Consider the following 12,589-nt stretch of genomic DNA (forward strand, 5'->3'; position numbering starts at 1 on the left):
CTTTTGATTTTGAAAAGGAAAATGCTTCATAACCAATGGAAATGACCTCCCACTGAATGGGTTAGAAAATTGGTGGAGCTCAGCTCATGTGACTAAACCAGACAATGATCATGAAGGATTTATGTTCAGTGGTCTGACTTTAACCTTGGCCATAACATTCATTTTGGTTTAAATTTGGCTATGCAGTTGTAGATACATTTATGTAAAATATTGTGTGAATATTACATGAGATTGCGTTGCAGATGAACAGGCAGAATGCAATGTAAAGCAAGGGATGTTTGTTGTACAGACAGGAGATTGAAATGCCCAAATGTATTGGATATGCAAATCCTGATGCAAACACTGTATAATGATAACAGAGAACATCAGTGTCTGACAAGGTCATACACTATATTGGTGTAGTATAAAGTTAGATTTAGTTTACTTTTTAAAGAACCTTTTGAGAAGCACATATTCTTTCCAAATGACCTGAGTGACTTTCAGTCATTTTAATTAAAAAAAAAACCCCACAACTACCCTCCTGCAACTGCATGTTCAACATTTGGTCCAAAACAATGAATGTTTGAGTCAATATCAAAGAGAACCAGTGCCATACAGCTACCCCAATGAGGTTGCCACCAACTGATTTTCTTTCATTAACCTTGAATGAACCGATCAATTATCTTCTCATATTTCAGGAATAACCCACAGAAGTATAGCTGCAGGCCAAACTGACATGTTATTGTATCTTTTTAATTCTCCTTCTTTGTTCTGTCTCCATACAGAACTGGATGCTTTCATTACCAGGTGAGCTCTCAAAAATGATGAATGAGACTCCTTAATAGCTTTTGTGATTTTTATGAGGACATGAAAGGTACACATCAGTGGTTATGTCTGCATACAGATTAGTAACACACACTATGCGGCCTTTGTCTACTGCTTTGCCATATGTCAATTTAGCAAATGATCCTGTAAAAAGGACAGGTGCTTTGCCTCCGAAGCCCGTCAATGATTGTGACTTGATGCGATCAGAACAGAGCGATAAGTATGTTATCATTCAAAGCAAGACAATAGTGTTTTCTGAGGTTGCGTATGCGCTTATCCAGTACAAATATTATACTACATTATGTGCAAGTACACAACGGCAGAAAGAGGAGCGGGCTGTATTTGCTGCATGTTTGTTATGTGATTCAGTGCACATACACTGCATTAGGAGAAGCAGGATAAAGTTGCTCGACAGTAAATTGTCTCATGTTTAGTTGAAGAACATATTTCACAGGTCTCTCACTGAGCACGCATGCTAATGTGCGCATGTGCAAGAGGAGCACTAACCCTGATCAGTGCTGTTTATCATTGTTTGTCAGCAGCTCCACACATTTTATGTCTACCTTTGTGAAAAATGACAAGCTGAAGGTACCAAAATGAATGAGAAAATCATTTCCTTTTTAGGCCTTTATCTTCAGAGGAGATACTTAGTTGTCACAACAGGGTTTTGCAGCTCTTTGCAATTCAACTATCAAATACTAATGTTATGATTATCAGAGGTGCTATAGTGAAGGCTGCACAATGTGATGTTGGTAACAGCATATTGAAACCTGATGGGCTGTGTGCAGCTTATACTCAGCGTGTCATCTTGAACACTTATCTGGGATGTGGCTTTGTGAAATGTTCACATTATTTTTATTTTGACTAAAACGTGAAATCAATGAATTTGAAGACTTTAAACCCAGCTTCATTCTGCAGCTACAGTATGATTGGGAAGTCATTTTTGTTTAGTTGCTATATTCAGGTCATGAATATTATCACTGAGAGCAGTTCCGGTCAGATCAATACAGTATACTGTAATATACTGTGTCCCATATATCAAAGGACCACTTTCACAGCATCTGAAAAACAACTCAGAATCGTCTATGCTTTTCTCTGCCAGGAGTGGTGACTGTCTTGATAACTGGAGAGTAGCTGAAGTGTCTAGAAAAGCAAAAACAAAAGCAAAACTAAAAACTAAAAAAACATGGCAAGTAGCCATTAAAAATACAGCTAGAGGATAGAGACAGATGGGCAGATGTTAAAGACCACACAGTTTGTAATGGATGGTGGATGGTCTCATCTACATACAGCATGCTGTATATAATACCCATGGGAATATCTAACAAAATATCTACACTACAGCATTGACTTTATTATGCAGATACCAACAGTACATAGCCTCAGAGACAAACAGAGGAAAACCGAACATTTCACACAAAGGAAAATATTTACTGGTCCAGGTTAAGTCAGTGTTCACCATATTTCCCTACAGTATTTGTATGTAATGCATCCTAATGACCATCTGAGGGGAGACGGTGTTACTGTAATACACCAAAAAGTTGACCATGGCTTTTACCAATGGCTTTCAGTTGGCTGTTCAACACAATAGATTGGCCAATCATCTCATGGGAGTTCAGTTACCCACATGCTGACTCACTGCCGTTGTATACCAGGACCAAAATAAGTTGAACTGTTTGCATTAGACGCCATCACAACTTATTCATAGTTTGAAATATTTCAATGGAAAACCCTTTTCATTCAAAAATCATTGAAAAAGACAACTGGACTAGACCCCTGGTTTCACCATCCTCTAAATCTTAATCTGAATGAACTCTGATGCTTACAGTATATGTTTGGATTCAACTGAACATACATTAACAGCAGAGATTTTTTTTTAAAACTGACAATAACAATATAATGTGTAATCAACTCTATCTGTATGCTTGCTGCTTTGCACAAACTTTAAACTGGCAATAGGCAAATTTGCCAAAATGTTGAACTATCCCTTTAAAAAAGACAAACTACTCCTGCAGTATTAATTCTGTCATCTGGTAAGACACAGGTGTATCTAACTGATAACATAACGACTGTATCCAGCTCCCTGCATGCTGACTCACTGGCGTCACATGTAATGGAAATAGGCCATCGTTAATAAAATTTGTTTCACCTGTGCTTTTCACCCTTGTTAAAGGGGTTCATTAGCCAAGCATGTCTTGTCTGACAAATCACCAGAGCAGAGGGGCTTGCCGCTTGGTACCAGGTAAATGTATCTATTTATACATTATTTCAACAATCTCACATTTTTGTAATTGTAATTAATACATTTTGGATGTACATTGAACTAGAAGAAGTCATTTTTTGTTGGTTTTGTTGATTCACACATATAACACAGTCATTGCAATATGAAATCTCTGTACACTGGTAAATGTTGTTAAAGGAGAACTATGGTATTTAAAAAAAATTTTTTTTTTGCTTTTTATGTTTTAGAAAACCATTAGCTGATTTAAATGGTGTAGTGAATGCCGGGCTCTAAAATATAAAACAACATTTAAATGTTTACAAAGCATTTTGCTTGTCTGACTAAAACATATGATGCTTAAATTCACTAAATCTGGGTAAAACAAATCTCCAAAAGGGCCATTTCTGGCATTATGTCTTGGAGCGTTTTTCGTGTGACATCAGGAGGGCGCCAAACATGTAAATATAATGTCTTGGGGTCAGAATCAGCATGACCATCTGTTGCTTGCCACATCCCCCTGTCCCCCTTGTTTATCTGACTTTCCACAGTGAAGTATGAACTGACTGCTAAAGCTGCAATACCATAAAAATGACATACAAAAATATGAGAGAAAGTTTTTGGAAATCTGCTCCAAAAATGAATTTCCATTGAGTTTTAAATGCAGTTGAGTTCAGTTTTCTGTATTCCAGCATCATCACAAAAATCTAATGTCCTCCCAAATACCTGTTGTGAGGACTGTAATTTTATGTTTATGATTTGGATTGGTCAAATATATCAAATATAACAAGAGCCATGAAAACACAATTTAAGCCCTTTTCAGACATGTTTGGCATGGAGCCCACATTATACAGTACATACAAAAGTATATGGACGTACATTGAATTGTGTTTATCTAGACTTACTGGAGAAATATCTTTTAAAAATCAAGACTTAAATTTGTCTTTTACAAGTGAATGAGAGCCTGGGGCGACTACAGATTTATATTACATTGCAATTTAATTTCCCTATTTGGATAAATTACTTTTATTAATGATGTTAATTTCTGTAAAAATACATTCGCTGTATGAAATATACTGAGTATTTTTCAAAACCCCAAAAACTCATGGCTATTTTCGAGCCGTCTGTCAGTTTTGGGAGTCTTGTGTTCTTGGAACATTTACTTTGACACTGTAATTGGGGGATTGCATTTGGCACCTGTTTTATGTCAACACACACTTTATCTTCTACAGTGACAGGCAGCAGCAAAGGTGCATAAGTTTAAGTGATGCAATAACTGTAATCTCAGGTGGTTACTGATGTAGTCCACTAATAGCAGAAGCTGTTTGTGAAAGTGGAAAATTTGACTTTTTACTTTTAGACTCTAGATTATAATTTATTGAAAGTGTGCTTCACGACACATTCTTTTGTTGAACATGGCATATTTCTGTAACAGATTTGACCAGTAAGTGATGGATGTCTTTTAAAACTTGAATAGGTGAACACTTTTTAGTGTCAGTGGGAAAGAAAATTCATTATCACCATAGCCAAAGATCAGAGCTGTATTGTTGTCAAGTGCACACACTGGATATCAGAAAGAAGGAAGCTTGTTGCAGCGACCTTGAATGCCCTGATTTTTGTGATTTGAGTTTTGTGGACATGTGCAGTGACATATGTGAAGTTGCTGTTAATTTTGTAGCCTGGTTGGACAACAAGGCACTGTGCCATTTTCATTCATTTTCTGCCCCAACCTTGGCAGTGGCACTGAACTATTTCTAATTACATTGGTTCGAAGTTTCCCAGTGCAGGCGCTTCTGCTTGCACTCCAGCACAATAGAGATGAAGAAAAACGTATTTCAGAGACAACTGAAACAGTGATTCTTTTAAAGTAACAATCCACAGAAAAAGTTCTGACCTCAAATATGTTGTATAGAAAAAGTATTTCTACTTTTATGTTGTTGATTCCACCTCGAAGAAAAGCTAGAATTGCTTCTCTTCATGTCAGGTTAAAGATTTTTTTTTACCTCAAAGAATGTGATGGCAGATGGAAAGGTGATATCTTTGTTGAATGAAGAACTTGCAAACCCAACTGTTTTGTGCACAACCCTGTTATCAGTCCAGAGGTGGTTATATAAAGTTCTCCTTAATTGTTGGAAAAAGGAGAATCAATAGTGAGGGCATGAATCTACAGCAAACTCGAGAGATGTCTGGAAGTGATATAGATTCTGCGACTGAGCAGAAATAAATACTTGTTCATAGCTGGTGCTGAATTAATGTCACTGTGGCAGCATTGCATCTTAAAAGACAGTTTCTAAAATGTGAAACAGTAACAGAAGCACCAATTTAATAAAAGAAAAATGTCATTCCCCAAGGTTAACCTGGGAAAAACGCAGCCAATAATCACCTGCAAGGTAGCCCAGTCTTCACTGAGGAAGAAAACACAAAATTACAAAGTCGTAAAGAATACTGTAACCACCACTGTTTGTACAGTTTTCAACATAGAAATCCAGCCATCTGCTCCATCTGAATCAAGAGTTGCTCTTTTGAACCATTTTTCTCTTTGTTTCTTCCATCACACTTCTAAAAAAGTTTGCCTTTGTGTGTGTCCTGAAGGGCTTGGGTGGGAAGGGGGCATTGAAATCATCTGTCTAAACACTTCTGTGTGTGGAGCCTGAACACCTGTTCCTATGGACCGGGTGTCTTGAACTGTTGGTGTGCTGTTTCAACAACCAACTCAAGTGGACAAAGTACCTGCGGTTTAACCTTCATTTAGTTTCACAAACACCTTACACAGTAAAAGAAGTGAAACACAATCAAGGCACATATTCAACAGGAGAGACCCTCAGTGGACTGAAGGAGGAACTAACAGCCAGTGGGACAGGACACTGTTACTGCTGCTACTGGGCGCCTGACACTCACACAGAGTACAGTGTACATGTGGTTGTACAAGTTGTTGCTTTCCATATAGCAGTATAGTATTGCCACATGGCATTTGCGTGTTCTGACTAAAATAGTATGAGCATGGAGCGTGCTTCTGTTGCACAAGGTCTGCCTTTACTGCTTAAAGCTGTCACCTCATTATGATGGGTCATCTATAGCCTATTCTTCTCCTACCACATGTGTCATTTCTTTTGCTTTAGTGTTTGCTTTAGTGTATTATGTGATGAATAGACATGTAAGCATTGTACTGAGGTGAATATGTGTTAAGACTTTTATATTGTTTGGATATTTACTTTTCTGTTTGACCTGACAGTTTCTGCATATAAACCACATTAAACCACTTTAGAGGGGAGCAAAGCAGTGTGCATTAGGCCCTCCATTCACAACAGTTGATGGGATGATAATACATCAAAAACGTGTTTAATTCCCGCACCTGGCTCTGTTAAATAAGAGAGTTTGTTTGAACTCCACTCGGGCATTTATTTCCCCTAATATGAAAGCTTTCAGTGTGTGCTCCTCTTGTTTGCTCAAGTCTCTGACAGAGCATTTCAGTAATAATGACAGAGTGGGAGGGCCACTCTGTGCAACTAATAAGGACCGCGATCTAGCAGGCGATCCCACTGTGACTTTTATTTCCAAGTCCTGGAATCCGGAATCGGACTGATCGTTATCACACATGGATTATGCTTTTCTCGCCGCTTTCTGTTTGTTTTTGTCTTAGAGGAAACTTTCCCAGCAACTGTAAGTACTTATACATCAAATTCATTCCACAATATATATTTTTTATATATTTTTTAAAAGCTGCTGTATACAAATATCAGCGTGTTAACTAAAAAATGCCACTGGAAATCCCATTTATAACGCACATCATTGCATGTTGTGTCGCTTGGCACCCGAAGTGTTATTTTTGTTTTTACGCACGGCTTGATCTTCCTAACTTGTCGGGACGCACGAGTTATGAACAGGTTATTTCTGATTTGTGAACGCTCTGCAGCAGTAAACACGGACCGTATTGCATCACTTGGTAGTAGCAAAGTGCGAAATGTGCGAGAGACTGAGAGAATATGAACCGCTACAGCTTGTAATTATTTGAAGAAGAAAAAAATATATAAAAACCATCCAGCCAATCAGCGGTCGCGCAGAGAAAACACGCTTCTTTGAATATTGCAAAGTGTTCAGAGAGAAGTTAAGTGGCTGAATGATTGATGGAGAGACCGGGAGAGTCTATGTTAACTCCAAGTGTCCGAGGTTTAGCTTTGTGTCTGCACCTCTCTCTGTGTGTAAGCGGTCAGATGTGTGTGATACCAGTCTATTGGAAAATAAATACACGAGGGAATGAAATCGATGCAGGTTTAGAGCAGATGGTGCAGCAGCGTTGCTGTCAGCCAAACTAAATGAGTGGAAATGAACATGGGAGTTTAAAGTAACTATCTAAATCCTACTGAATCATCAATGAGCTGCGTGAAGGTGCAGAATAACTGTGACAGCAGGGTTCGGCATTTGAGCTGTATTGCATGCATGTGCAGAAATGACGGGAATACTGTTACCCCCCCCTCCTTCACACAGACAAGGAATGTGATACCTCTGTAGTGCTACTTGTCTACAGCCCATGCATGGTTGTAGCTGTAAGTAGCATGGTCACTTCATCTCCAAGTCATGATACCGCAGGCCTGCATGCAAAACTTTATGATCCAGTGGGAGAGGTGCTTCCAAGAGGGAAATTAATCTCTGAGGCAAACATTATGTTGGATAAGACAGCAGCAGTTAAAGAAGGGGAGTATCTAAAAACTAAAAGTATTATCTGTCACAATTTGTATGATTGTGTGCATATTCATGAACTTGATGGTGTGTTATGGCTGTATATTATTGTCATTGGAGGTCAGGCTTGGTGCTTAGCTCTGTTGTTTCCCCCCAGTGGAAATACAGTTGTAGGTGATTGCACACATAGAGGATTATACAGTCTCTGGACTGGGATTGCAGCTTCTTATAGGCTCAAAAAAGTAGGTTATTCATGATAAGTTATGACTTAACTCTGTATTTTCTATTGGGGTTAACAAACATGTTAATTTACTGTTAATGTTCACCAACACAAATTAATTTACTTATGTATTACATGTTTTAAGTATTTCTACATAGTTCTAAGCTGTTTGTTGGGTTGGCAGTTTATCCTTCTCCTTTTTACTTCTTATTTATTTTTTAAGTTTTTGAAAGTCCTTGAAGAACAGCCACCTGAAGCTGTATTCTTTGTATTCACTTCAGAGGTAAGCAAAATATGCAGGCAGGGTAATCCAAAGGTCACTGAAAGCATTGGATTGGAGTCAGAATAGTTGTACTGTACTTTATTGACTGTACTTTAAAGCAGACCGTCAGAGGAGGCTGCCCTGAAAAAATTCTTGCCTTCTTTGCAATGGCATGAGATTAATGCAGAAGATTTGGTTTTGGCAGCACAGCCGAATGGTTTAAGAGACTCACTTGTAACTAGAGTTTTGCATGAGACGTCCTTGACTAAGACACTGCTGACAGCTTACACATCAAAACACAACAGAGTGTTAATAGAGTAGCCCACTTTGGAAACAAAAGATGGAGACTTTGGCATTGTGACAATGAACAAGGCTAAGCAATACATGAAGACCCAGAACTTCCCATATAGACACTGTTAACCTCATAGTGACAAATGGAGACTGCTTAAAGTTGCTAATTTGTTGTGTCATTTCGACAAATTAGCAGAGTGCATAAAGATCGGTGTCAGACATACTGATATTCCACATTGCGTTGTCTTAACCTCGTTGTTACAGACCATATTCTACGCAGAGCGATCGCCTCAGCCCCACAGCTAATTTGTGGTGATGACATACAGACTTAATGAATTATAAACTGTCTATGGAGAACAAGAGGCGGCTTGGCTTGCTAGTTAACAACTTAAATTTAAACATAAACAGAGCTTAGAGTATAATGATTTAGCTGCAGTATGGACGCTGCCATTCATCATTGTGTAGCAGGTGTTAGTGAAACTCATGATTGAAGGACTCAGAGGTGCATTCTCAACGTTGAGTGACTTTACATAAATACAAAAGGAGGCTGTAGGGGCCTGTGAGTGGGCATGTGAGAGGGGTTGTTAAACGGGAAACTCTGGTGTGATTTACAGGTATAATTCAGAATAATACAAGCTGCACGTATTGCAAATTTAGTTCATGTTGTTAAAACTGAGGTATGATTACAGCCAGATATGAAGGCACTTTATCTACAGTACAGTACATCCACACAGACAGTCAGACACCATGTTTTTTTTTTTTGTAGATTTTGAATGAATCCAATTTAGGCCCAAGTTGGAATTTCTATACCCAGCACAACAGATAATAAGATCCACTTGAATCACATTGTTTACTCGTGTCTGCTGTCCATTGCTTCAGCTTTTGTTGACATTTTCAAGCAGAAAACAGTTTCATCAAAATCTATAAGGCATGTGTTTGTGCCACTACCACAGCAAATATTAAGACTGAATTTAACTGTGAATTGCAAAATAAAACAAACACTCTACTTGCCCTGCAGGTTTTGAAGTGGACTGGTTTCTGTAGTGTCAGAACCATGACCTGTCTGCTAAGATGGGCTGCTTTCCTGTGGACTGTAAATTCCATTCCTTGCACTCTTGGAATGGCACTGGGTGAACAAACAGGTACGTGAGCTTGTTGTCCTCAGCCTCTTGTCTTTTGCAGCATCGATATATATTAGCATAAGAAATACCAGTATTGATTTCCTCTTTAATCACCAAGCATTATTCATAAAAAAGAAATATGTCTCATTAATGCTCTGTAGATACTTATTTATTACATCTCAGAAGTGGCATCTGTATCCTTGTTAAGCATATAACACTTTAAACCGTTACGTTTTAATATTTGACATTTGTTTCTCATATATAGCTAACAATGTGACATTTATGCCATACAATTTATTTGCAATTGTAAAACACACTTTGTAATGCCACTATTGTGTTTATATTTATCCAGTTAATATTTCTGAACAGAGAATTTTACAGTTTTAAACCAACACTTCAGACTTGTTATAATATTATAGTGCCTTTTTAAAATTTTGGTTAAAACAAATCTTTGCTTGCCTCTAAATTATAACTGTCACTCTTTTTTTTTCAAACAAAAGTTTTAAAGATAAAAGGCAAACAAAAGAAGAAAGGTGTGAATTGAGATTCCACTCTGATAGGAGTTTCTCCCATGGAGGTTTTGTTTCTAAAGTCAAAGAAAATGCACTGTGGAAAGGAATTCACGATCCAATGGATCATCCTCTTCTCTATATCACAACTGGTACAAAATATAAATGACCATCTATTCTGCACCCAGCACTAACAGCCTCTCCATGTCTTTCCCCTAGATGGCCCATGTCCCTCTCTGAGTGTAGAGGATCGCAGGTTTTCGGACGTTTTAGATCGTCCTCTGGAAATCACAGGTATACCGTTACCGCACACTTGACTTGTAAATACATTCTCTGTGCCAATCTAATGACACATTGTAACCCTTGTGAACAGGATTTGATCTCACCGAAAAGTTTCTTCTGCGAAAGGGAACAATCACAGAAGCCCTGCCATCATTTCGTTTAGGAAACAGTCCACTTATCAAGCCGACAAAGTGAGTAGTCTGCACATTTATTATTAGCCCCCATTTTTTCTGTTTATTACCTGCATCATTTGGGTTCAAATTTTGCTCTCTGGTTCTGTATGATGTCTGAGAATGTCTAACTCAGACGGACAGTCTACATGTGAGCTATGACTCAGTAAATAATCTTCCTGTATGCTGCTTCATTTCAACCCCTCCCTTGCCGTTGCTATGAAACTGTTGCACAATATCAACAAGCTATAAGATGCTGTCACTTCATAAACACCTCAATAAAATTTTTACTATTTTTCTTGTTAATGCACTCAGAATACAGTGTTGGTTATTTCTTACAAATAGAGTAAATATCACATCATGTTTAAGCCAGGTTTCCTGGAGATCCAGTTATATTCAAAGAAGAAAATAGCATGGCGTCATAGCTGGACTTAAGAAAGGTTGACTTGAGCTAATCCAGATATACACTGCTCAGAGCAATAGTTCCATTTGCCTCAGCTAATAAGGACAAGTTGTGAGGTGAGCTGTCGAACAGAATTAATATATATTGCATTTATTCTAGAAATCTCCTAAGGGCAAAAAGTGGGACATAGAGGAATGAAAAAAGGAATCTGAGCAGAGGAATATTAAAATTACTACATATAAGACACACAAGGTCCTAATTACTGATGATCTTTATTCCCCTGGTCAGCTGGAAGGTCTACTGTGTGACTTCACCCTGACGATGATAAAGTTTGAATTTTAATGTGATGTAATCATTGAGGCCTCTTGCACTTTTACATTCAATCCCATCAGATGTATTAACAATGACCAGCGAAACATATGGAGCCGCAGTCGCTGCCAAACCTGGCTTTGCCGCCATGTTTCAGATTTTAAAAAATGTATTTTGAGACGTTCATTGTTTCGTGTCCTTAGGTTGTAAGTGTGAAAGAGAACACTTTGTCATTCTTCAGGGAGGGGAGGATATTTTTAGTATTTTTATATGACGAGCGACTGTAAACATTTACTGCTGCACTCTTTGGCTAGGTGAAAGAATCTTTGAGCCAGGTGATTTGTGATCTCCCTCCCGGTCCAGTCAGCCGGCCGAAAATACATTTAGTTCAGCCCTTCCCACAGTCTGGGCCCTTAGTGCAAGAAGATGCTGGTTCTCAATGACACTGCTGACAGTGTAATTGGTTATAGTGGCAAGACTGCGATCCCTCTCATATCCAATTATCTAAGTACTTTGACAGGTGATACTGCATGTCAGCTGAGGAGCGAAAGCGAGGGCAATTGCACGAAGCAGGAGGCCCCTCTGCCCCCTGCCACAGCCAGTAAAACATTGCTCACTTTACTTGCAGGATATGCAGCGGAAGATGCTCCACTCTCCAGACCTGGCTAATGTTCTGCCAGCTTCTTGGCACAATACACATTATGATACATAGATCAGAGCTGACACACTCATGGAGCATTTGTGTGAGGTGACAAATTGCCCTATAAAGCGCAACTGTACCTATGACGTGCTTCCATATGGTATTACAGCTCACAGGTGATGTAGTTTGTCATTAGCAACGTATATGTTTGGCCTTGTTCTCTTTACGTCTTATATTAACCTCAATTGTATTTACATAATATCTATTATAACCTTGATACATAGGTACATTTTACACAGTGTTTTTCAACCTTAGGGTTGAGGCCCCACGTGGGGGTCGCCTAGAATTCAAATGGGGTCGCCTGAAATTCCTAGTTAAAAAAATAAATTACCGATAAAAACTAATTATTACTCTTTTTAAAATTATGATTAAAAACACCACACACAATCTTAAACAACTGTATTCTATACTTTCACTTTCTCGAATATAAATCGAGTTCAAATAAAATGCAGCATATAAAAATATCTGAGCCTGCACACCTTGATTGACAGCCATGATCATGTGACTGCACGTGATTGCGGGGTCGCCAGAAATTTGTGATGTCAAAATGGGGTCACAAGCCAAAAAAGGTTGAGAACCACTGATTTAACACAATGTGACTTTAACTTGTCACCTTACATACC

At 38.4% G+C, this 12,589-nt stretch overlaps 1 protein-coding gene across 6 annotated transcripts in view; it reads left to right on the top strand.

The window, feature by feature from the left end:
- Positions 1 to 6,539: 6,539 nt before the first annotated feature.
- Positions 6,540 to 12,589, top strand: part of LOC146973609 (uncharacterized) — a 100,732-nt gene continuing 94,682 nt past the window's right edge. For all 6 annotated transcript variants that reach the window (XR_015037765.1, XM_085800307.1, XM_085800308.1 and 3 more), the window contains exons 1-4: positions 6,540 to 6,682; positions 9,491 to 9,614; positions 10,322 to 10,396; positions 10,476 to 10,575. Coding sequence is in view for 5 of the 6 variants with exons in the window: in XM_085800307.1 (XP_085656433.1) it covers positions 9,527 to 9,614; positions 10,322 to 10,396; positions 10,476 to 10,575 (263 nt within the window). In the remaining variant the exon portion in view is untranslated. The remainder of the gene's footprint in view (positions 6,683 to 9,490; positions 9,615 to 10,321; positions 10,397 to 10,475; positions 10,576 to 12,589) is intronic.

This window comes from Trachurus japonicus, chromosome 15 (assembly GCF_045865225.1).
Source record: "Trachurus japonicus isolate A0001 chromosome 15, Traja_1.0".
NCBI classification, from domain to species: Eukaryota; Metazoa; Chordata; class Actinopteri; order Carangiformes; family Carangidae; genus Trachurus; species Trachurus japonicus.